At 38.9% G+C, this 26828-nt stretch overlaps 1 protein-coding gene across 1 annotated transcript in view; it reads right to left on the reverse strand.

Moving 5' to 3' along the window:
* The window catches only part of myom2a (myomesin 2a), a 138001-nt gene that overhangs the window by 33330 nt on the left and 77843 nt on the right, over positions 1-26828 (reverse strand). Inside the window, exons 22-28 of the mRNA XM_061229219.1 lie at positions 24284-24443; positions 24074-24180; positions 23328-23372; positions 3342-3478; positions 2704-2848; positions 2560-2619; positions 2118-2185 (exon numbers count right to left, since the gene is read on the reverse strand). Of these exons, the coding sequence (XP_061085203.1) occupies positions 2118-2185; positions 2560-2619; positions 2704-2848; positions 3342-3478; positions 23328-23372; positions 24074-24180; positions 24284-24443 (722 nt within the window). The remainder of the gene's footprint in view (positions 1-2117; positions 2186-2559; positions 2620-2703; positions 2849-3341; positions 3479-23327; positions 23373-24073; positions 24181-24283; positions 24444-26828) is intronic.

A 26828-nucleotide genomic window follows, 5' to 3' on the forward strand; every position in this document is an offset into this window, starting at 1 on the left:
CCTCCCAGCGTCCACCATCAGACCCCTCCAACTTATCCAGAATGCAGCAGCTCGTCTGGTCTTCAACCTTCCCAAATACTCACACGTCACCCCCCTGCTTACTTCCCTCCACTGGCTGCCTGTCATGGCTCGCATGAAATTCAAAACATTGGTGCTAGCCTTCCAAGCAGTTAAGGGGTCTTCCCCAGCTTACCTACAAAAAATCATCAGACCCTACACCCCTGCCAGACCTCTTCGTTCAGCCTCCACAGGCTGCTTGGCACCTCCCCCTCTCCGAACCTCCACCTCACGCTCACGACTACTGTCTGTTCTGGCTCCACGGTGGTGGAACGAACTCCCCGTTGAGGTCAGAACTGTACAATCTCTCCCCACCTTCAAGTGCAAACTGAAGACGCACCTCTTCAAGCAGCACCTCTCCCCATCCCTCCCTACCTCCCTGTGATCCTTAATTGTTGTCTTTGTGATTTACGTAGTGTTTCTGTATTTTTAGTTGGCTAGGTAAGCAGTATTTGGTCAGTTTGGTCATTTTTGCTTTGTTGTTTGTTTATTTGTTGTTTAAAAAATAAAAAATAGGCCCTGGTCCTTATCTTTGTTGTACAGGTAGCAATTGAAATTGTACTTCCCTCTAGGGTCTTTCAGCGCACTTAGCCCTGGTTATGGGTATGCACTTTGTTGTACGTCGCTCTGGATAAGAGCGTCTGCCAAATGCCAATAATGTAATGTAATGTAATGAATAAATTATGAAATTGTCATTTTTATATAGAGGGTAATTTTTATCATCCAGCTCCACAGACAGCAAGTCAGTCGCAGATGTGCAGCAACCTCCATCCTCCGAGGCAGCACAGCCAGTAAAATCATGTTTAAAAATGTTTTTATTTCTGATTTCTCCCAATTTGGTTGCTAATTGTTCCCTATCTATACCAATTACTCCTGTCATCCAGGATATGCCACATACATACGGCCACGTCCCCTGGCAGCATGAATGGATCTAACGATCCAGAGAGCAACACGCCTTCTCCAAGCCGCATGTTCTCCAACCGCTTCCCGCATGTCCTCCCCCCGCCCTCGAAGTGGCGAGCCAATTATGGCGCTCCACGGTGTGCAACTGCAACAAACTGAATTGCAGGTTCAAACAGCCAGGTTCGCTGCATCTTGTGCCTCCTCGGCTGAAGAGCTTCATTTTTTACTAAACTTGACAAAAACTAAGCTGTTTATACTGGCAATTGAGTTGAAATGCAATAAAACGTGTAATGTACAATTCGACAAACAGAATAACAAAACGGACAATAATGAATCCCCCCCATTCTAGGAGTTCAAAATTCAAAATTCTTGTACACACACAAACAAACAAAACATAGAAAAGAGTAACAAAAATATCTAAAGAAAATGTTTTAATTTCATCTGCTAATCATATTGGGCCTAGACAATGTTCTATCCGAGGCAGAACTATCTTAGTTCATCATAGAAATGTTCATCATACGGGCACTGCTGCCTGACCCTGTGTATTCTATTCTATTGTAGCCTACTGAAGATCCGAACCAAACCAAAGTTTTCTTCTCTAGTTCATCATACAAATTCTCATCATAAGATATAAATCAATAAATCTAAACTTTTTTTTTTCAAGGGGTAATTATACCCCCCCCCCCCCCAAAGATGACATCCTAGTAACACTGGTTAGCCAGTGTGTAATTGTGCTTAGGTAGGCTACATTGTTGATGGTTCAGTTATGGAGATTTCTCTTTTGTGCATCTACTATAGCAAGGCTAGGTTTCATAATTTAGAGCAGAATATATTATAGTCCTGTAGCTCAACTGGTAAGGCTTGGCACTAACACTGCCAAGGTTATGGATTCAATTCCCACTCACTGATGCCAACCATACTGACACATGTCACTCATGGTATTGAAAGGTGCTTTGGATAAACACATTCATTAAATTACATGTATGCTAATGACATATTTTCAAATGCAATACTGGACTGTACAGATTATACTTTTAGTTTTTAGCCCTCTCATCCAGTATCACCACCAGCGACCACTGGTGTAAGCTATAAAATCAGTCACCTACTGTGATTAGACACGAACCCTTTTGGTGCATCGACACACCAGTTGATATTACCTTACAGACCAGCATCACAGTACAGTCTTCTTCCACACAGAAAGAAATATATTCTTGAAAGTGAGGACCTAAAATTAAGAAAAAAGTTTTCATTATGAGCAAACTTTTACATTACATGAACACTCTTATCCAAAGAGACTTACAGTTCATTAAACTAAGCAAGAGACAATCCCCCCTGGAGCAATGTGGGCTTAAAGGGCTTGCTCAAGGGCCCAACAGTTGTACGGATCTTATCAGAGCTACAACAACCAACCTTGCAGGTCCCAGTCATGTACCTTACCCACTATGCTACAGGCGGCCCAATAACAATGCTGTGAATTATGATTTTTGTTTTTTATATAATTGACATGATTCTTAAGAAATTATGAAGTATTGCAGACTCCCAGTTAGCTAATGAATAGCCCACATTTCGCGCTACAGTGATTATAGAGTGATATAGTACCTTGTTTCCTTATGTACTCTTTCCTTTGGAATTCAGCTTCCTTTAAAGCTGCCTTGAAAACTGCAAGAGAACAGAAAGTAAAAATTAATACTGGAAATTTGTATCCCAAGATACTACATAATATCTGCACACATTTTTACTGACCATCTCCGACAAGGACCAGGGAGGACTGGTTCTTGGCTTTTCCATCGTGGATCTGAACAGTGTAAGTTCCCTCATTCTCTTTTGTGAAGCGATCCACCACCATCTCAATAATACCAGCAGATGCATTATGGCTGATCTTGTGGCTCTGAAAATGGATACACAGATGCAAAATTGAAAAATGTGATTGATCAATGCAATAGTGCAAAAGTGTTGAAACATGGCAGTGGCAACACTAAATATTAGTAATTTATTTTATATTTCTCATTGATTTGCTAAATATTTGGTTTTGGATACCTTGATGAACACATTTCAGTGATTACTATTGGTTAGAGCAGGGGTCGGCAACCCTGGTCCTGGAGAGCCGCAGGGTGTGCTGGCTTTCGTTGTTACTTGGAATTAATTGATCAATGAAAGCCGTTGATTACACAGTTAACCTACCTCACCTGGTTTCTTGGGTCTGAATTGGTTGCTTATTTTAAGGTGGAGACGAAAGCCAGCACACCCTGCGGCTCTCCAGGACCAGGGTTGCCGACCCCTGGGTTAGAGCGTGTTTCTTGAGCAATTTATAAACCACATATGATTCTGTATTTTGTTTTCTGCTGATGATGATGATTCAACTGGAGAAATGTGGACAGTACCTCACTACTGGTGACCTCTTTGTCATTAACAACAAATCTGTAGGAGACAGCAGAGGACAACTTCTGAGCCTGAACCCAGAAACGGACACGACCTCTCTCCAGGATTTCGTACGCCAGCCCTGTCTTCAAAGGAACAACTGAAACAGAAATAAACTAAATTAAACAGATGTTCAATAGATGTATGGCAAGTTATGTGCATCCATTAGAAAAACTGATTAAAAATCTACACAGTTTATGGGCAACTAATTAATAACATAGCACCAAGCTAGTCTTAGCTAGTTTTTTAACCAGTTGTCCCCCCGAAAAATATGTCATCACAATTCTGCAACCCAGTGATGATTTTACACAGTACAGATAGCACAGCAGATTGCTAGCCAGATAAAAAAAAATAAACATCCAACTACTTGGTACTTGTTCAGGTGAGGCAAGGAACGCCAAGTGTCTTTTTTCTTGTTGCATAGATAACAAGCAAATAGTAAACATGTTTTCCCCACCTAATGCTCCAGTGTCACTACATCAGAGTAATCACCATTTCACCATTTACTTGACGCCTAACATTGGTAGTATGAATACAGGTAGTTTTTAGTGGATATACAGTAGACTAATCTGAAGTACAGTGCAGTCTGTAAGTAATTGGACCATGGCACAATTTCTGATCTTTTGACTTCTTACTCCAGTACATTGGATTTGAAATTAAACAATGAATATAAAATTGACTGTCACCTTTAATTTGAGGGTATTATATTGGGTGATCCGTGTTGGAATTTGCCTTATTGGGCCAGAGTGCCAATGACAGTCAAGGAAGCCAATATGAGGCTGAGAAATAAGAAGAAGAAAAAATAGACCAAACCAAATGAATGGTTAAAGAAATAGAGCACTGGGTAATTGCAAATAACCTATTAGGCCAAGTTGATGATCAAAGAATTTGTGCCATGATGAAGAAAAACCTTACAGATCAGAAACACTCTTCAGGAGGCAGGCATGGATGTGTCAGTGACGACTGTCCACAGGAAACGTTATAAACAGAACTATGGAGTATACTGCGAGATACAAACTACTAGTTAGCCGCAAAAACACGGTGACCAAGTTACATCATGCTAAGAATTACCTAAAAGAGCCTGCATAGTTCTGGAAAAAGGTCTTGTGGACAGATAAGACCAAGATTGACTTGTATCAGTGTCATGGCAAGAGCAGAGCGCGGAGGCTAAAAGAAACAGCCCATGAACCAAAGCAACCTACCCTCATGGTGGTGGGGTTGTTCCAGTATTGGCATATATGGCGGCCACAAGTGCCACTTGCTTTCATTTATAATATATCATAGCAGCAGCAGAATTAATTCTGAAGTGTGCAGAAGCATTTTATCTACTGAAGTTCAATCAAATAACTCATTAGATGGTGCTCCATCACAAAGGAAGGCAATGATCCCAAGCATACACCTGTGCTCTCTTTCTTTTTACGGATATTTTTATGTAATGTAATGTAACATTACATGTTATTTGGCTGACGCATTTATCCAAAGTGACTGACAGCTGATTAGTGGGGGGGATACCTGGGGGGATACAGGAGTACAAGGGCCCAACAGCTGTACAGATTTTATTATGGCTACACTGGGGATCAAACCACTGAGCTTGCGGGTTCGAGTCACACTATGCTACAGGCTGCCCCTACCTAGGACAAAGTACACAGTACACAGCCTCATATGGGCTTCATTGACATAATGGCACACTGCTGGACTTCATGTGACAAAAGCCAATAATAGGCAATTAAAAGCCTAGAATCAATGATCAATACTGAAAGCTTTCTTATACCTGTATGAAGTAAGCAATTGAATACATCTGACTAATCAGAAACAGCTTTGCAGCCAACTGTCCAATTACTTTTGGTCGTCAAAAATGGGGGCACTATGTATGAATGTATGAAGGGATGTGATTCCGACATTAATCACCTGATATGGATGCAAATCAAATTAAAGATGAAATTCTGTATTTTAATTGATTGTTTCATTTAAAATCCAGTGTGCTGGAGTACAAAGCCAAAAGATAAGAAATTGTACCACTGTCAAAATACAAAATACCACTAACTATAACTGTTCTAGAACCACATTAAAGTGGATTAAATCTGGCAAAGTACATCTTGCTTCTATAAGCCAGTGTGTTTATGATATACATTCAGTCAGCACTTTATTAGGTATTTATTAGCCCTCTGGGGTCGGCGGACAAGATCAAATCAACTTTCCTTTCTATTTGGATGATTAACTTTGTGAGATTTTACCAGACATATGCAATGAACATAGTGACAGAAACATTAGAATCTTGACTTCCAAATGCACCTATTGACATATAATATTAATTATTTTAAAATGTTTGAAAATAGATGTGAAATAAGAATGCTTTCAAATAGAAATGTTAATAGTTCATTTTTTATCAATTAACAAAATGCATGAACAGAAGAAATGAATGAGCAAAGGAAAACTCTAAATCAAATCAATATTTGGTGTGGCCACCCTTTGCTTTCAAAACAGCATCAATTCTTCTTGGTATACTTGCAAACCACAGCCACAGTTCTTCTGTGGATTTAGGCAGCCTCAAATGCTTCTGTCTCTTCATGTAATCCCAGACAGACTCGGTGATGTTGAGATCAGGGCTCTGTGGGGGCCACATCATCACTTCCAGGACTCCTTGTTCTTCTTTACGCTAAAGATAGTTCTTAATGACATTGGCTGTATGTTTGGGGTCGTTGTTCTGCTGCAGAATAAATTTGGGGCCAATAAGATGCCTCCTTGATGGTATTGTATGATGGATAAGTATCTGCCTGTACTTCTCAGCATTGAGGAGACCATTAATTCTGACCAAATCCCCAACTCCTTTTGCAGAAATGCAGCCCCAAACTTGCAAGGAACCTCCACCATGCATCACTGTTGCCTGCAGACACTCATTCTTGTACTGCTCTCCAGCCCTTCGGCGAACAAACTGCCTTCTGCTACAGCCAAATATTTCTATTTTGACTCATCAGTCCAGAGAACCTGCTGCCATTTTTCTGCACCCCAGTTCCTGTGTTTCCATGCATAGTTCAGTCGCTTGGCCTTGTTTCCACGTCAGAGGTATGGCTTTTTGGCCAAAATTCTTCCACGAAGACCACTTCTGACCAGACTTCTCCGCACAGTTGATGGGTGTACCTGGGTCCCACTGGTTTCTGCAAATTCTGAGCTGATGGCACTGAAGGACATCTTCTGATTGCGAAGGGAAGTAAGCATGATGTGTCTTTCATCAAGTTTCCTTGGCTGAACACTGTGTCTACGGTCCTCAACATTGCCATTTCTTTGTGCTTCTTCAACAGAGCTTGGACAGCACATCTGGAAACCCCTGTCCGCAGCAGAATCTGGCTGTTCCTCACCCAGTTTTAACCCTCCTACACAGCTGTTTCTGTTTCAGTTAATGATTGTGTTTCAACCTACATATTAAATTGATGATTATTAGCTCCTGTTTGGTATAATTGGTAAATCACACACCTGACTATATGCCTACAAAATCCCTGACTTTGTGCAAGTGTACCTAGAAGAATTGATGCTGGTTTGAAGGCAAAGGGTGGTCACACCAAATATTGATTAGATTTAGATCACAGTCTTCTGTTCACATTTAATGACGACGTACTTTTAAATTGTTTGGCATTTATTGTTATTTTGCTCCGTAGGCCATTCCGCTTGGAGTGCTGTATGGCCACTGTTTCTTTTCCCTCTAATATTACTTTAGAAATTGGTTGAGCCACCATAGTGGTTGTTTGTTGACTTCTTATCTTTTTGGTTGGCCTTGGTTTACTTTTAGTGTATTGTGATTTAAGTGTATATTTCCTTTATTTGGTTCATTGTCTTTTTAGGTGCATGCCCATATAACGCATCTACTGTTGTGCCCTGAAAAACCGAGACCATTCTGGCTGGTGGATTGGCCCTCAGGCTACTAATTCCGCCTCTATTATTTCAGAGTAGCTTTTGGTCCTGTACAGTGACTATTGTTTGCTGTTGAAATTGTGTATTTCTTTGTGGACAGTGTGTAGTGATCACGGATTGTGCTGTGCATCACATGGGTTTAGGACTATTGTGTCCTACTCAACCCCTAAGGGCCTACCCTAGCCACATGGTTGAAGTATCTATCTCTGGATTGTTGTATTTTTCTTTTGTGTATTTATTTATCTAACTATTTGGTGGGAAGACTACCTGTAACACCAAGGGCCAGTAGCTTTTTCTCGATGTGCTGGAGTATGATACCAAACAAACTACTTTTTAAGGATAAATAAAAATACAATCTTTATTTTTATATTAACAGTTGTTGCTTCTTATGCCATACCTAGCTGGATTCCCCTACCCATTATAATCAGGGGTGGTGTAGTCACTCTTAGCCTTGTGATGTTTTACTTCCTTACCATACGGTCACATGGATTTCCAAGAAATTTCCATGCCCCTCGCCTATCATCAATTACAATGCACACATGGGGGGTGTTGATCTGTCCGACCAACTGATACAGTATTACACAGCACAGCACAAATGAGATGAGATGGTACTGGAAATAGTTTTTACATTTTTTGGACATTGCGCCAACAAATGCATACATTCTGCACAAAGAACTATGATCACTGGGATAACAGGAAGCAATGACACACAAGGCTTTTGTGTAGGAGCTCACTGCACAGCTGTGTGGTGTCTCATAGAAGGTACACAGAAGGTACCAAAGGAATCTCACCGATCATTTATAATCATGTGCCAGTGCCTACATCCATACAGACTCTGGGTGTCAGCAAGGTAGCTTTGTATGGTCGCAAGACATGTGCGCTTTGCAGGATGGACACTGGGAAATGTTGAAGTTTGATCAAAATGCTTTTATTGAAACTATGAATGTTTAGAATAATGATGAAGTTTATTAAAACTGTGTGTCTGTTCAAACATATTGTGTACAAGAGTGCTCAAAGTACATTAAGCTCATTTAATCAGGTGTTTAAAAGGCCATGACGCGGGTTTCTGATTGCGGGCCTAGTAGCGTGTGCCTTCAGAAGGGAAATGTTTTTGTTTGGTGATTGCAGTGATGGGGGCTTAAGACAGCTCAACTGTCATAGAGTGACAGAAAATATTAAGGCGGGTTAAGAGGGACAATGTGATGTTTGCATATCAGATGATTGGTTAGCTATATTGCATAAAGGCTAGGACACTTCCTACTGTTACTTTGGAATTTTCTGGTCTCTTGAAGCTTCTTTCACAGAGCACACAGATTCCCTATATTAATCTGTTTTATTTTAAACTAAAGATTTGTAGTTTGAAAAACTATTGACTCTTGAGTGCTTCTTCAAACATCACTGCTGTCAACAACTTCACCCAACTAAAAGGGCCAAGGAGGAACAGCGACAGAAATATTTCCTCAACAGAAAAAACAGAGCACTCCGTGGAAGTGCAAAGATTGTGATGTCCCCCTGTGCTTGCAGCTAAACAGGAACTGTTTCCAACAATGGCATGCAAAACTTTGAGGTCTTTGAGAATGGCATCTTCATTGCACTGGTTAGATGCCAAACTATTTCATTATAATAGTACTTGTACTCTGTGCAGTGACAATCAAGTTGAATCTAATGTAATCTAATGTGGTGATTTCAATTCCAGATTCAAGATTTCAATTTCCTGAATCAAAAAATGTATTTGTTTCTGTCTTCTAAATGGCTCACTGAGTATTGCTTTGTGGAAAGGCTTAGAGGTAGGGAGGGGTCAGGCCAGGTGTGAAAAGCCTACTTATCTGGCAGGTCATTCGCCCTCCCATTGTCAACTGGTGCTGAATAGTAGTGATAACACTAAGGTTTTGTAATTTATTTTATATTTCTAATTGGATTTCCTACAACATCTTTTGATATCCAAGACCTAGATGAACACATTTCAATGATTAAAATTTTTTGTTACAACTGTTTAGTGTGTGTTTTTACAGCAGTTTTGTATGTGTTCAAAACTACTGTTTACAATTTGTGTGATTCTAGAGCAACATATGATTCTGACCAACTTACTGTTGCCATATTATTGTAGCTGAGTTTGTGTTGAGAACTTTGGAATCACTGTAGATACAGTTGATTAAAATGACAGAAATGTCAGAGCATGGCACAGTCACCTGTTTCCCTCATTTTGCCCTCAGACAAATGGATTAAAGGGTTAAACTTACTTATTTTTTTGATTTATTGGTCTTCTACTTAGAGGTTTTGACACGTTGTTTATTCAGAGATGCTCTTCTGCATACCACTGTTGTAATGCATGGTTATTCGTGTTACTGTCACCTTCCAGTCAGCTTCGACCAGTCTGACCCTTCTCCTCTGACCACTCCCATTAACACATTTTTGCCAGCAGAACTGCTACTCACTGGATGTTTTTTTGTTTTTCGCACCATTCTCAGCAAACTCTAGAAAATCAGCAGTTTCTGGAATACTCCTGTTTCTGGTGCCAACAATAATTTCTCTTGGTTAGCAGTGGTTTCCACCTTGCTACACTCTCATGAATCTCTTCTTTGCCTTGTCTCTTTTTTATTGTAGAGTCATGAACATGATATAGCTGAGGTTACAGGGGCTTGCAGATGTTCTTTAGGTGTTCTTCAGGGATCATGTGTGACTTCCTGGATTAGGTGTAACTGTGCCCTTGGAGGAATTTTGGCAGGCCAGTGACTCCTGAAAATATTTACTACTGTTCCAGTAGTTCTACATTTGGAGATAATGACTCTATTGTGGCTGGGAGTCCCAGAGCCTTAGAAATGGCTCACCTTTTATGGAGTTTCCTTTGATCACGGCAAAACAAACCTCTGAATTAAAGTTCTGCCAAGAAAAGTGTGTGGAAAATACCTCCACAGTGTTGTAAAGAACTAATAACAAATGATATAATTAGGTGTTTGATAGCAGTTTGACTGCTGCTAAATGTGGTGCAACCAGTTTTTAAGATTAAGGGAGCAATTACTTTTTTCATTGAAAAATGAAAATAAATGAAATTGTAATTTATGAAATTGTGTTTTGTTTTTACTCAGGTTACCTTTTTCCTTTTTTCGAATATTACATTTTGTCTAAGCATCTGGAACCATTCTGTGGTCCTGAAAGGTCCTAAATAAACGTACAATACATTTGACATTACATTTTAGTAATTTGGCAGAATAGTTAAAAACTGGTGGCGGCATGGATGGTGCAGTGGGTAGCACTGCCGCCTCACAGCAAAGAGGTCCTGGGTTCAAATCCCCGTCGGCTGGGGCCTCTCTGTGAGGAGTTTGCATGTTCTCCCCGTGTCTGCGTGGGTTTCCTCCGGGTACTCCGGTTTCCTCCCACAGTCCAAAGACATGCAGGTTAGGCTGATTGGAGAGTCTAAATTGGCAATAGGTATGAGTGTGTAAGTGAATGGTGTGTTTGGCCTGCAATGGACTGGCAACCTGTCCAGGGTGTATTCCTGCCTTTCGCCCAATGTATGCTGGGATAGGTTCCAGCCCCCCTGCGACCATGTTCAGGATAAGCGGGTTAGGATAATGAATGAATGAATGAATGAATGAGTTACTGAATCAAATCAATATTTTTTGTGACCACCCTTTGGTGTCAATTCTCTGAGATATTGAATTGCAGGACAGCGTTGACTAAGACAGTCAGCAGGGAGGTTGTTCCAAGCATGTTGGAGAACTTGCACAGTTCTTCTGTAGATTTTGGTTGGCTCCTGGCTTCTGACAGCCTTGATCAAGTTTTTATGAAAAAAGTCAAATAAGTTACTTCTTTAAATTAAATACAAAAATGTCTCTGTAAAATTAAATATTTAGGAAAATGAATATTTGGAAATCTCAAATATGTTCTTTTATACTAACACACACACAAAAAATACACATATATATAATAAAGTCTAGGGTGCCTAAGACTTCTGCACAGTACTGTATATATAAAACAAATATAACGTTTAACGTTACTTGTATATTTTCACACCAACGTCTTTTTCCATCAATTTCCTGGAAAACTAGATTTTACAAGATCATTGTGTACCAGCGGGCATGTATTTAGATCAAATAAATGTAAATTTTCCGTTCCGCTCAAATCAATATCCTTTTACGCAGCAGTGTGTATTCTTCCCTTCAGAGCTATAGGCTACGGCTCTGTTTCCCCCTCCTCATTTAAACACAGTCAAATTGCTGTGCAATTTGCTTAATTCTGTAGAAATAGCCTATATTGAAAAGTCAAAGAAAAACCCCAACAAATTCAAGCAGGGCAGAATTAGACTGATTCCACTAATTGCAACAGTCTCCTCTGTCAGCTGGTGCTGAAATTACTCAACCTTCAGGTTGAGATAGCGATGCACTTTTTCCTTCAATAATGAAAAATTAAAAACAACCAGAAATGACCACATACCCTAATCTAGTGGTTCCAAATCATGATCCCTGGTATGATGGTTTTCATTCCAAACACAGAATTTTTATTCTTATTTATATTTGTTCTTAATTTTCTTAATGTTTCTTAAAAAAAAAAAAAAATCTTAATTTGATGCTTTGATTTGATGTCCATGCTGTGCTCATTATGCAATATTGCAAACAATTACTTAAAGAGGTGAATCACTGGTGAAAGCATGGACACATGGCCACTAAAACTAATAATTTGGTAGAGCCAAATCTGTATTGTTTTAATAGGTTCAAGGAAAAATATGATCACACTTAAACATGTGTTGAACAACTTAATTAGGAGCCTATTAATTATCCTAATTGCCCTTCCCTCTAACGGTTCATAGGAAAAAATAATTAATCAAAATAAGGACATACATTTTTATAAAGCCAAAACACAGCAAAAGCTTTTCAGCTGCACTGATCTTTTCCATCCAGACACATTCAGTGTCAGAGACTCTCTACATGCTCCAATTTCAGCCTTGCACCACAGAGATTGGAGCTGTTTTGTTAGCACAACCCAAGTAGTATGTGTGCAAGTAGATTTGGCTGAAACTGCTCATGGCCACCTCCACTGGATTGAGTGCCATAAGACACTACTGGTAGATTTGGAAATGTTATCTCAACATTCCCAGTTATCAAATGTTATATTAATGCATACTTTCTTGTGGAGCACTGATAAATAGCTTGCTACTAACATAACCTAAGCGATCAGAGTGATAATCGTTGTGACAGGCAAACACAGACCGACACTCTGTACCAAAACATTGTATTTACAATAATTAAAGGTCATCGGTTGAAAATTGGTGTTGGGGGTGTTTCAACGTCAGCATGTTCACACAGAAGGGGGAGGGAAATCTTTATTAAGACTTTATAAAATCATTATTGTTTGTTTCTGTCAGTTTTCATACGGATTAGATACTAGCTAACTACCTAGCTACTACTAAATAGCGAGAGGCAATATTGTATTCACTTGTTTATGACTTGCAACGTTTGAATTCATCTGAATTTCTGGGGATTTCTCATCGGAGTTCTGCGGCCGCGGATTCTGAAGGACCTAGGTATAGCCAACGAATAGCTGGCTGCTTTTGATAGTCTACTGACAACCCTGACTGTGCACCTCATTACAATGGTTTCCCGTTTCATTTGCCATTCTGCTTCTGGGGAACAATACAGTAGGGGGCAGCCACATTGCATTTCGGCCTGTAACAGGCTGAGCAGTCACTTGTAGCAAGATTAACCATAAACCATAATTTTAGGGTTTGTCATTGCATAACCACCACCAGATGGAAAATGTGAGCACTCTACTCCACAGCTGAACAAGAGACTTTTGTAATGCATGCAGTGGCGATCATATAGGCGGTACAGCAAGTGCAGTGGCACCGGGGCCCGTGGTTTAGGAGGCCCGTGGTTTTGGAGGGCCCATGGATCTAAACTATGTTTGCTTTATCAGTGGTGTTTGTTTATATATCCTTAAATAAGCAAACTTGTCTCAGTCATGGTTATTAGCTACACTTTCTTTGTACAATATGTGATCACGCTAAATTTATACCGTGTGATCTTGTATGTTGCATTATGAGTTGTGATAACGTTGATATTGATGTTTTCACCTAATGGCGTCTGCCAAATGCCATTAATGTAATGTAATGTAATAGTGTGAATGTACACTCAGTGACCACTTTATTAGGTAGACCTGTACATCAGCTTGTTAATGCAAATATTTAATCAGCCAATCATGTGGCCACAACTAAATGCATAAAAGCATAAAAGGTTCAACTGTTTTTCAGACCAAATGTCAGAATGGGAAAGAAATGTGATCTAAGTGACTTTGACTGTGGTATGACTCTTGGTGCCAGACAGGGGGGTTTGAGTATCTCAGAAATTGCTGAGCTTCTGATCTCTAGATTTTACAGAGAATGGTGCGAAAATCAAAAAACATCCAGTGAACAGCAGTTCTGCAGGCCAAAAACACGTTGGTAATGAGAGAAGTCAGAGGAGAAGGACCAGACTGGTCGAAGCTGACAGGAAGGTGACAGTAATGCAAATAACCACGCATTACAACAGTGGTATGCAGAAGAGCATCTCTGAACCTGTCCTCATAACCTGTCTAACAGGTTGTCTAAGTGGATAGGCTATAAACTGAGCCTTCTCCTTCACCTCCTTAGTGAAGTACTCAGTGTCCAATAGCTACTTATCAGGCCAGCACTTGTGTGAAGGCCGACAGGCTTACTGAAATACCAATCAAACAACCACAAATTAACGACTGTACGTACCTATGTCAGCGAGCCGCGGAGCCATACTGAGCCAGTGAACAAAAAGTGACTGAAAGGAGTAAACAAACGAGAGCCACTGAGCCTGTGAACTATTTTGTGACCGAAAGGAGCCAGTGAACGAGAGAGCCGAATGAGCCATTGAACGACTGAACGGCCGAGCCATGAACTGAAAGTACAGTGCCGTTGAGCCGTAAGATGTAACGTTAATGCCGTCAGCAGGCAACGCATGTACATTCCGCAGACCAGCTGAATAGTTAGGATATCACAGCTAATATTGAGCTAAATCATGTTGTCTTTACATTTTCTGTAATATAATCAGCTAGGCTATGTAATAAAAGTGATGAATGGTTTCGCAAAGACCACAAAGAACATTTGCATTAAAGTAAAATTTTAGCTAATGTTACATTATATACAATGTAATTGTAGCCTATGTAATTTTAATATGTCTTAACTTTGACATCAATGTCTCATAGCTTACAATTTCTTAAGAAACCTGAAATGAAGCTTTGGAAGATAAAAAGGTTTATGAATGTTATTCATTGCTGATATATTATTAAGGCTACTAAGCAGATGGCTTTTGTGCAGTATCATCCATACGGCAAAGCATAATTAAACAAATGTTATATTTATTGACCTGCTGCCCGGATAGCAAGTGACTCTGGACCGGATCCGTGCCGGTACCGGCTGACTTCAGGCCAGATCCGGCCCAGAGTGACTTACTGTCTAAAAATATTGCGTTGGTTTTATTTTCCTTGGATTAATAGGCTCAGCTACAACAGGGCAACAAGTGGCATCGAGACAAAGCGTACTTACACACACGTACAAGCACACACACATTCCTATTCTTTGTTAGCATTGATTTCCAGATTAGTCTACTCTGTGTTTGTAGTTTTGTTTAATAAATAATTTTAAGTTTGTAAGTTTTGGTGTTGCATGACATGACAAATTAGTCTTCCGAAGAACTCTATATTTAATCATTAATATTGGTTATTTTAATTATTAATGAAAATACTAAATTTGTGGTTAGATATTTCAGATAATAGTAATTTTATGAGACTGATTTCTAATTGCAGTATACAGTGTTTCTCCTACATATTTGGCGCCCACATGAGGACTGAGATGTATACGATTGAAGTAGTCATCCTCACTATTTTGTGGAGAACCTACAACCCTACAGTGTTGATGAGGGATGACGGACGGTAACTTCACATTGTGTTGTGTCTTTATTTGGCTTGAGTAATACTGAGATTAGAGCTGTATTCATGGTGTTTAAAGAACTTGGGGTAGACATCTGGGGCCTCATTTCTAAAACACTATGGAGAATCCATACTAAATATTGGCGTATGTACAAATGAGGAACTGTACGACATGTACGTATGCCAAAAAATATTCTGATTTATAAAACCTTGCGTATGCCTGCAAGTGCTTAATTTCCTTTAATAAATCCCAAATCAACTTGGAATTGTCCGTATGTGCACGAGCCCAACACACCGCCTAGTTCACTCCCACAATTACCCATACATGGTTAAAGAAACACCCTTAATTAATATTGAGAAGCAGATAAATATCCTTGTAGGCTATGTCTGTGAATGGCAATATCAGAGCGCAAAGGGAAGAATAGAAATTTAGAAAGATAAATAAGAAAAATAATTTGAACATTGATGGAATTGTTTGACAAAAGCAAATTCGTCCTCATTTAAACGTTGTTGTACAAAAAATTGCTAACCGATAACCGAAATTTTTTTCTGAAGCTGAAATGCTAAACTCAGTAAAAAAAGCACATTAACCACCAGCCGTATCATTGCGGTTTAAGCAATATTACAATACGCTGTTTAGATTCTAAACTAGCCTTCAATCTGTGGCCATTTCAGGGGGTAAAGAATGCAAACACCCCAGGGAATTGAATTCTACAGTACCATAGTACCGTAGAATTTCGGTGTTTTATTATTAGCTGTTGGTTCACTTATGGCTTATTGTATGGTGTTTTTTTATCCACGTTTATTTGTTAACATGCAAAATCGAGGCTCAACAAAATCGGCTCATAAGCCAGTCATCATCTTGGGCCGGAAAATCGTTGTGGTCCCTGGAACTGTCATGGTTTTCACTGCCTACTTCTGGAAATTCCAGTATTTACCTCTCTGGACCTCGAGAGGGCGTGCCGGCCACGTTCAGCAGGAGAAATTACCTCCCGCATGTGGAATGCGGGTGTGATCATGGCCGATTGCAGTCAGCTGTGTGGAGAGCTATTTAAGTATCTTCCTGGCACTGCTCTGATCGTTGGTGTTTCATTTTGATATGTACACTGAGCAGGTAGAGGTATAGAGGTATAGAGGTATAGAGGTATAGAGGTATAGAGGTATAGAGGGTTATTGGAGGACTGAATTGCATTCAGTTTCAAAATTAGCTAGAAGTAAAGGGACCAATATTGTTTCTTTTGGGTTGGTTGGTTCCCGTGGACCTTCCCTATTTTTGTTGCTTAGGTCCGCTTCTGTTTAGAGGAGTGAGTGGCAGAGTACGCCGCTAATGTTTAGCCCTTTCGAGACTGCCTGTCGGAAATCTTGTTTTGTTTTTCCTGACCGTTATAGTTCAGGTCAGATTTTCGGTTGGCGAATCGCCGGGGAGTTTGGTTCTCTTTTCAGTTATTTTCTCACACAAAACTCACCCACTTCTTCGGGGATTTCGTGCCAGTTTGCAATTTCATGGTTTTGTTTCAGTGGGCAGTTCGCCATGGAGTCTCTCTTCCATTTTCTGTTTTATATTCCTCTCCTAGTGGCCCCACATTTGTGAGGGGTCCGCGCTGATTTCAGTGGTTATCCAACTTATCGTTGGTAACTTTGTGTTCCCTTCCCGGTCGCTCTTGGTCTCCCGCCCCTGCTCCCTCACAGGAACACCATCTCCATCCGAAGCCTGCCATTGGTGAAGCCCTCTAACAGTGCTAAAGCAGCCATTGTGCATCATTGTGCATGGTCATCACCCAGCCGTTTTCTCACCCTTTCACAAATACTGGAATTGCTTAACATTTAATTTTATATGGATTCCAAATAATGAAATTGAAACTGTAATTCACTGTTTCCCTCTGCCTCCATAATGTGTGTACGCATGGGTCATAGTTTCCATAAATGTACACCAAGTTCCTCAACTTTATTTTTTATAAATCCCAATTTATGCTTAGAAAATAGCGTACACAAATTTAAATACCTTTTTAGTGCATACGCAATGGTTATAAATGAGGCCCCTGGTCCTGGGGCTTTATCCTTGGCAAGTTACAGTAAGTAATGTTACACTGTTTTTTGATACTTTAGGTTTGTGGTGCCTCTAGGATTTCAGCCTGGTCTTCATTCAGTAGAGAGCAGAAATATCTTACAAAAAATGTATCTTTCTGATTATTTTTCATTTGTCAGTGGTAAACAGTTTCATATAATACATTCTGAACAGTGGCGGTCATATAGGCAGTGCAGCAGGTGCAGCGGCACCGGGGCCCATTGTTTAGGGGGCCCTGTGGTTTAGGAGGGCCCATGACTCCATGTCTTATAACAGTTTGTCTTTTTTTTTTTTTTTTTTACAGGTCTTTTTTACAAGACTACGTTTTGTGATGTGTGTTTATATATCCTTAAATAAGCAAACGCATCTCAATCATGGTTATTAGCTACGCTTTCTTTGTACAATATGTGATCATGCTAAATTTATACCATGTCTATTTTACAGAAAATAAATATTCAGTGAAATAACTTGTGGCAGGCTAATTCATTTGGTGTTAGAATCATTTTATGATAAGAGTGCTCCCGGGAAATATGTTGGCTGTTTTCCAATGTGAACTATCTTGATGTGTTGATAGCTATTGAGCGCCATTATCATATTATGTTATCCACATTTATGATGACATAATTTGTGAATATGCTGTCATTCAAAGACTGCAGTATGTGAAACAGCTTATAACAGTTATTTTACCCCAAAAAAGCAGAATTACTGAGTTTGCTGTATAAGTGCAGCAAGTAAAATGAAGAACCCTCATAAAACTGGAACATAAACTGAAGTAAAAATAGCTGTCCTGGGTTTTATGCAACAGAAATGATTAAGCTAAAATCAGTGCTCCTGCTTTGTGAGACCCCCAGACATGACATGGCCCAATAACTAGATGGAAGATCTGATGCTTAAATTGTCCCTGATTTCAAATGCTATTCCCCATTCCATAGTTCTGTCAAAGATGACTCAATTATTGATGTTAATGTGAATGGGCTATGTGCGTATATCATTTGAAGCATTGTGACTCCAGTTTCAATGCTTGTGAAACCGCAAAAAAATTGTTTATTCATTTCATAGTCTTAATTAAAATCATTTCCCAATCGAGTTCCATCTTGAAATGAATTAGCCTACATTCTGCAATGTGATAAGAAGAAAACGCAATGGGAGAATTGATCATTTCTCAATCATTATAGGCTACATATTGGTCTTGATCAGTGGCGGTATGTTGTCAAAGTGAGGAGGCAGGGAGCGGATGTTTAACTAGGGGGGTTGAGGGGAAAATGTTGGTCTAATTATTAGTACTTCTACCATTCCTAGCCAGATCCTTAGAAGTCAAATAAAATGTGACTGCTGGGTAAGGCCACAAAATAATGGAGAAACTTTCAAAACGTTTTATTTTTAATGCTACACTACATACAGTATGTATCTGTTTCTTGTCATATCTGGGTCCGTCTATATATGTACACCCCTGTCTTAACTGCCCCAGCCTAGCCCAAACCAAATGTACTGATTCCTAAAAATACCCTTCCCCCTCTCCCAACAACAGAAAAACAATAATTCCCATAATAACATAAACAAAACAATGTCGCCACCACTAAAACTCATAAGCTGGAATGCTCGTGGCATTGGCTCACCGGCAAAAAGAACTAAAGTAATCAACCACCATAAAACTACAAGCTGACATTTGCCTACTTCAAGAGACCAAACTATCCCAAAAAGAACAAACCAAACTTAAAACCCAATTTTACTCATCCTCATACCGTTCATACCGATGGCGTTTCGTCATCATTCAAAAGAAAACAATATATCAATAACCATACTAAAACAGATTCAGAAGGCAGATATATCATTATTAATGGTACAAATAACAACATTAATACCACAATTATCAGTATCTACAGCCCAAATACAGATGACCCCGCATTCTTTCATAGCTTTTTTACATCCGTAAGAGAACTACCTGACTCCACAATTATAATAGATTTTAACACCATGATTAATGCACCACAAGATAGAACTTTATCAGCCTTGCTCGAACTGTATATCAGTTCATGCCCCAATCAGCCTTAAATTGAATTATAAAGCCTCAATCAAAACGACTGCCAAATGCCAATTTAACAATTCACTGTTAAAAGAAGACTTCATTCCATTTAAAAAAAAAAAAACAATGGACCCTATTCATAGAAACCAGCGACTCTCCAGACATATCACCCACAACTTTGGAAACCAAAGTTCTATTAATAGGAGAAATAATAGCATACAGTTCATACAGGGAAAAGAAAAAAGTAGAACAAGAAAACAATCTGGAAAATAATATTACTAAAATACCACATTAATGGGTCATGCATAAAGAATAAAATTGTACATTACTAAGGATGCGTGTTGCACTTCATTGAACATGTTGCCTAATTGGCTTTTAAATTATATTTATAAACTGACGATATCCTACTCTCTCTGTGGGCTGGAGCGATGTTTAACCTTAGTTATTTCTTTGTTTTGTTGGACACCATAGTCCTAAAACTGGAAAATAATTTTCTTTATTCAGCCCCACGTCCTCTAACAATATCTCCATTTCATTTGCTGTGAAGCTGTGGGACCGCTTCTTTCTGCCATAGTTTGTTATTTTCGTGTTGGTACTTGCTGGTGCGCTTTTATTGAAAATGTCAGCTAATCAGAGAAAATAGTGAATTACACCAGTAATGTGATGGTGCTTCTGGCAAATCAACCCTGAAACCGTAAAAATATATCTACGGTTGGATAATTTAGTCTGTACGTTTTAAATTTTATTAATAAGTTCCCACCAGTCGTGATAAATGCAATATTTTTTAGTATTCCTGCAGTGTTTTATTCATAAAGAACACTACTTTCTTTCATAATGTCAAGCAGTAGCTGCATGGAGTGAATAATCGATCTTAGAGGCGTCCATGGGCCTAGTAACATAGCACGTAGAAGCTATCCCTTAAGCAATTGTTCGGGTGACATGCCTGGAAAAATAAACAACTTTAATAAGGTGTACCTTTCATGTCTTCATAAAACGCTAAGAGACACTTATCGGGAAATGTGGGCCAGAGGATTTTACTATTTATGGATTTGATGCTGTAACCTGTGGAAGAACCTATGCACTTGTAAATTGCTTTGGATTAGAAGTGTATGCCAAATAACTAAAATGTAAATGTAATGTAACCTAGTAAGCAGAATCAATACAGAAAAAATTACAATTCTTCCAGAAATTCATTCAACATGATCCCCACCCAACCGCCCTCTAACTGGTTTAAAACTTTGGACTTACTCATCACATAATTCTACTGGAAAAACAAGAAACCAAGAATAAAACTGGGTACCCTACAGAAACCAAAATCAACAGGTGGTCTAGACGCTCCCAATTTCCACCAGTATTACCTAGCAACTCAGCCATAGAACATGGAACAAACAGAATGCAAAGAGTTATTAATTAGTGACCTACCTCTTCTTAGCAAATCCATTTCAAAACATAGCTGCTTCAAAAACCCAGCCATTGCCAACACTAACAGCATGGTGAAAATCAAATCATATATGATTAATTTCACACACTCCATGCGCCAAACTCCAATATGACACAACCCGGATTTCTTAATTAATAACCAACCAATTAAAGGCATAAAATGGAGGAATAAGGGCATCACCCACCTTCATCTATTTTCAAACAGCACAATACTTTCCTTTGGACAGCTGATGCTTAAATTCAATATAAGCAAATACCAATATCTGCAATACCAGTATATCCAAAACCTAAATTGAACTGATAAATAACCCTCTGTTTCCATCTCCACTAATAGCCTGTATTGCTAAAATAGCAAATAGTCCCAAGCAACTCTCAAAACTCTACAAAGTCATATCTACATCAGATTCTACAATATCATTACCAATAGAAAAACTGAATAAAGACCTCAATTTCAACCCCGACAGCAACTTCTGGACACAAATCTACCAAGCCACCTTCAGCATGTCAAAAAATATTCATGGCCAGACTGGTCAAAGTTGACAGAAAAGTGACAGTAATGCAAATAATCACACATTACAAAAGTGTTATGCAGAAGAGCATCTCCGAACACACAAAGCATCATAACTCTAAGTGGATAGGCTACAGCAGTAGAAGCCTAAAAATTCTAATAAATACTCGGTGAGTGTATGTCCTTTAAGTTCTTACCATATTGTGTAGTTTAGCCTGAGACCCTCAATCTATGGTTTAGATGCCTACCATAAATACAACCAAAAGTAATGTTACACTGCTTTGCTGGAACAGAAGCTGTTACCATAGCTACGTGAAATAGGTCCATTATATTCAAAACAGGGGCTGAACTATGAACCTAGCTAATTGTTGTCAATGATAAGCTATGAAATGATGATATTGCAACAGTTTAACCATTTTGACAAAAAATAAAATCATTGTTCATTGTTTTATGTTGATGGGTATTAATTTAGAACCGTGATTAAGCTCATTTTGATGGCACTACTTCATAGCCGAACTGAAATGGAAAAGTAGCGCATCCCTCCCAGCCAATCAGAATTGAGTATATAACTAAGCCTTTGTATAAAACGGAATAGCAATGGCTGGTTTAACTCACACTTAGCCTATAAGTAAAAAAACGTCAGCCTGCATTGTGTTTATTGTAACGACCATAGACCTACAGAAATGCAAATTAAGCAAAATCGTTATTTCTTATATAGTCCTGTACGTTGAGTGCACGATCTTGCATTCTAGCATTTGGCTGGAGAGTTATTCAATCTTTTTTTTATTACTTTGGGTGAGCCATCATACACATTTCCAGGGTGACATGCAGATCAGGTTCATGGACTGACACTCTGCTGTCCCCTACTGTCATACATTGCAATTATTGCAAGTATTTCAGACAGCGATGGATTACAGTGCTCACATTTGCCACCTGTTGGTGGTGTGAACAACAAATAGTTACTCATAACAAATTTTCTATGTTGGCGTGTCAGATCCAATCATCTCAGCCCCACGTCTGGTAATGCTCACATAAAGGTCAAGTGCAGGTCACAGAATCATAGCTATGTGTCAGTTGGCAAACTAGCTATAGATATTCTCGTAGTAGCTGTAGTTGTAGTTGTAGAAGCTGTATCGTTACAATCACATTATATAAAGATGACCAAGAGACTCTCATACTAGATTAGCTGTATAACATTGGAGGTACATTTATATTACATCTATTTATATATGAAATATAAATGTGTGTATATATAATAAATATCACACATTTTGAAAATATCACCATGAACAAGGTTGAACACCTCTTCACCACCAAATTCAGTTCTCTACCGTTTGAAACTCTACCTTTTGGTTTAAAACTCTGAATAAGGTGGGACCCATACATGTAGACTGTAGGCCAAGATTAGGGGTATCTGTGTGACTTGGATGGAAGAACAGCAGCATTCTTAGAAACACTGTAATATTTTATGGGCCTTGCCCCATCAAATTACACTGTTTCTTTTACACAAGATATCTGACATATCACTACTTATGAGTTATGTATAGCCCTTTGTTTTGGACAGAGAACAGCTTTGTGAAGTTCGAGTGCTTAATGATGTTCTTTTGTTAACAAAAACCTGACAAATGTGGGGTGTGAACATTAGTATTGTCAGTAGTGTAGTGTGGATGTGTGAAAGTATGGTGAAGCAGTGTTGTATAGTGCATACCCCAAAAATACAATAAGAGCAAAAAGGGTATTTGTCGGGAGAGGGTTTCCTCAATTTGGAGACAGGCATACTTTAAACTCTCTGGTAGCATTGGCTACATGTGCTTCCAATTGCACCAACAAGCAGCACAGGCAGTCACATTGTCATTCCAAATAGAAAGAAGCAGTACCAAGGAGATTCTTGGTTTGTAGTGCAATGCTAATGAGATACTTCCACAGTCATTAACTACTGGATACTTGATTCATTGTAATAACAGTTCTCCATTCAAATTTATTCATTTGTGCACACACTGTCAAGTCATTTGGGACCTTAATTGTTGGAAATGCAATACAAATGAAATGTGTAATGTATTTAGAAAATAAGTACTTACTTGGATGTCTGATTGCATAGCTGAGTTCAAGCATTTTTGCCAGGTCTGCAAAAGTAAAGATAATACAATTTTATGCTTCTGTTTTATGAAATATGGCACATGCAAAATGTATGAATGCATTATAACTGACCAGCCACAAATAATTACAGTTACAAAAATGAAAATATATGAACATCATTAATCAAGGTTTTTCAATCATTTAAATCAAGACTTGACAAAAAAGTACACAGAATCTGCAAAGTTTGTAGACATGCAAAATTTTGTTTATTTCCAAATCTTACTTTAAAATGCCTATCTGTCATTCCTCAATTCCTATCTGTGGCCACTGATAGTAATACAAGTTTATTTTCACAATTCAAATACCAGAGTTCCATTTGAAACAAAGCTATTTAATAGGAGCGCATCAAGTGATTTATTTTCCTTAGAAAATAATATTTGGAGAAAGAAGACTGTCTAGAGACAACCAACAATGTTGTCTGACATGGTAACATTGAGCAATTAAACTTAATTATTAACTTAACTTATTAACTTAAGATCCTTTTTTGGATTTTTGCTCTTATCACGTAATGGTCTGTGCCAACATTAGGCCTCTGGTAAACCTCTGTAGCCTGTTGTATGGTATGGTATGTTATGTTATATTTCCATGCAATTAAAATGATCCATAAGAATTACTACACTAAATATTATTTGGTTCATTTAAAAGGTGAAAGACAAACTACACGTATGCAAGCCAAGTAACAACCCACCTTCCTCTTTCAATGCATGGCTGGCAGAGACACCATCAGTGTCAGTCACAGCAACAGAGAACGTCCCCAGATCATCTTTGTCAGGATTGGTGAAAGTAAGCTTAGAACTTGAAAATAAATTGTAATAATTTTGTTAATGATTTGTTGTGTTTTCTATTCGACAAGGCATTTCTTTACAAAACGGCTAAATGTAGAACTACGAACACTTACCTTTTTGCTTTTGTTTCAATTTTGACTCTTGGGGAATCAGTGATTTCTTTGTAGGACTTTGACCAGATAAACTGTGAAATTTCACTGCTTTCACAGGTTTCAAATGACATGTAAATATCCCCTGTCTCCTCATCAACTCCACAGTGAATCTCCTTGGTACCTAACAAAGAAAAATAGACAAAGTGAAACTTACACATTTTTTATTTAAGAAAAGAATAAGGAATAGGATATCATATCCCCTAGGTTCATATAGATCCTTTACAAATGTATTAGTAGGGGAGAGAAGGGCATATTGTCACACTTTTCACTTGGGCACAATACATCACAACAGCAACCCATGGTCAGTGTGGGTAGAATGTGGCAGAGACATGGAACAGCTAGAATTTAGGGATTTACCAATTTTTCTGAATATTTAAAGGATTACCCTCAGGCTTAACCCCTTCACTCAGACTCCCAATCTGGCCACCCAAGCCCATTTTTGCAGCGTTCTACCTTGAGGGTTTATAACCCCAGAGGTAAGCATCACAAAGACTTGAAAATGGTTTAAGTGAAGGAAGACACTTGTACCATTTCATGTAATGCAATGTTCTGAAACACAAAATCTGAAATATTAAAGATCTATGAAGCAAAGTGTAAGCAATGTACCCTGGCAACCCTTAGTGTGTCCAAATATATCCAAATGGCTAAATTGTGCATTGCTGTAAATCATAAAATAAACGTTTTCTGTACTCTAAAGTATGTAATCTTTATCAAGATCAATTTCACTGTGAGTGGTATGAATTCAAACAAAGCATGCCACTATCCAGGACAGTTTGCATATACAAGTATAAAGCAGGGGTGCCAATAATTTTGGCACCTATGGTTTTCATAAAAAACATTGAAGCATGAGAATAAATGTACTGAAATAAAAGTATATCCATCCATCCATTATCTGAACCCGCTTATCCTGATCAGGGTCGCAGGGGGGCTGGAGCCTATCCCAGCATACATTGGGCGAAAGGCAGGAATACACCCTGGACAGGTCGCCAGTCTATCGCAGGGCACACACACCATTCACTCACACACTCATACCTACGGGCAATTTAGACTCTCCAATCAGCCTAACGTGCATGTCTTTGGACTGTGGGAGGAAACCGGAGTACCCGGAGGAAACCCACGCAGACACGGGGAGAACATGCAAACTCCGCACAGAGAGGCCCCGGCCGACGGGGATTCGAACCCAGGACCTCCTTGCTGTGAGGCAGCAGTGCTACCCACTGCACCATCCGTGCCGCCTCATAAAAGTATTATAATGTTATTATGTTGTTTATCAAATACAGCCTTTTTTCTTCATTATTAAAGGGTATATATTCATATACAGCAGTCTGACTGGAGTCACTGTTTTGACTTGCAACTTGACTTGACAGAAAATAAATTACTTCACACAATGGTGTTGCACCAATCAAATATGTCTTATACGGCGAGAACAGTGGTTTTGCGTTTCATTTGGGGGTCCTGCCTTGGGAGATCTCCTGGGCAGTGGGGCGGTCTGACATACTTCTGACAATAGAGGCAGCAGTGCCCTTTTTAATTTGTTTCTATTTATACACAACTCAGATAAAAATATGAGGTTAATTTAGGAGGATAACATGTATTATCCACGGTCATGCCTCTGTTAGATAATGACCGAACCACACTTGCATGGGATCAATATACATGAAAAATCAACTACCAAAATCCGTTTGGTAGTTTTTATTAAAAAAGATGAGTGAAAATATGAGTTTTCTTTTTTGCACTCTTCAAACTTTTTTAAAGCGTTCTACAGTTTCTCACCCAATTAGAACAGTTAGTGCCTTTTCTTAAAATCGTGTTTTCATGTGCTACGGTAGTTTTTATTTTGAGAACGAGGCCCCATTGAAAATGAATGGTGAAAAGTTTGTTAGCCAGTGACTCAATGTAACGCAACTGCAAGCCAGGCGGAAGATCATTTTTAAAAATAAACTTTCAGGGGAAAATGACGGATTACTGAGATTACTGATCATTAATGATGGGTGTTATATATAGCAGAAAATACTCGCTGAAGTGGCAGGGCAGTCACACAAAGAAATCATACGCATAATTAACAATAAAGTGCTTGAATTTTCAAATTGACCCGTTTTCAGGTCCCATTGCAAGAGATTTTGACCTCAATTGGGTATTCCTGGTTAAATAAAAGTAGAAAAAAGAAAATATCCTGTGTCCGCTACGCCTGTGGCTACAACCAAATACACAAAAGCCAATTCCCTGTTTTAAATAGCTGAATCTGTTTGCTGCATATGACCCACAAAAAAATATGTGTGATAATAACGACAGACAAATTTGGATAAATATTTTTTGCAGGTGGGATTTCAAGTTCCCTGCCATCTCCCCTTTCTGGATCTGGACAGTGCCAGATGTTGTGGGTTGGTTTTCATAGTAGCCTATGTGGGTGTAAGCATGATGAAGTAACCCAGGAATGTGAAAAGACTTCTGCTGAAACATACATCATTGTACACTACGCTGGGGGAGTTGAGGAGGGCAGAGTTTT

Source organism: Conger conger, chromosome 2, assembly GCF_963514075.1.
Source record: "Conger conger chromosome 2, fConCon1.1, whole genome shotgun sequence".
In the NCBI taxonomy this organism is placed as follows: Eukaryota; Metazoa; Chordata; class Actinopteri; order Anguilliformes; family Congridae; genus Conger; species Conger conger.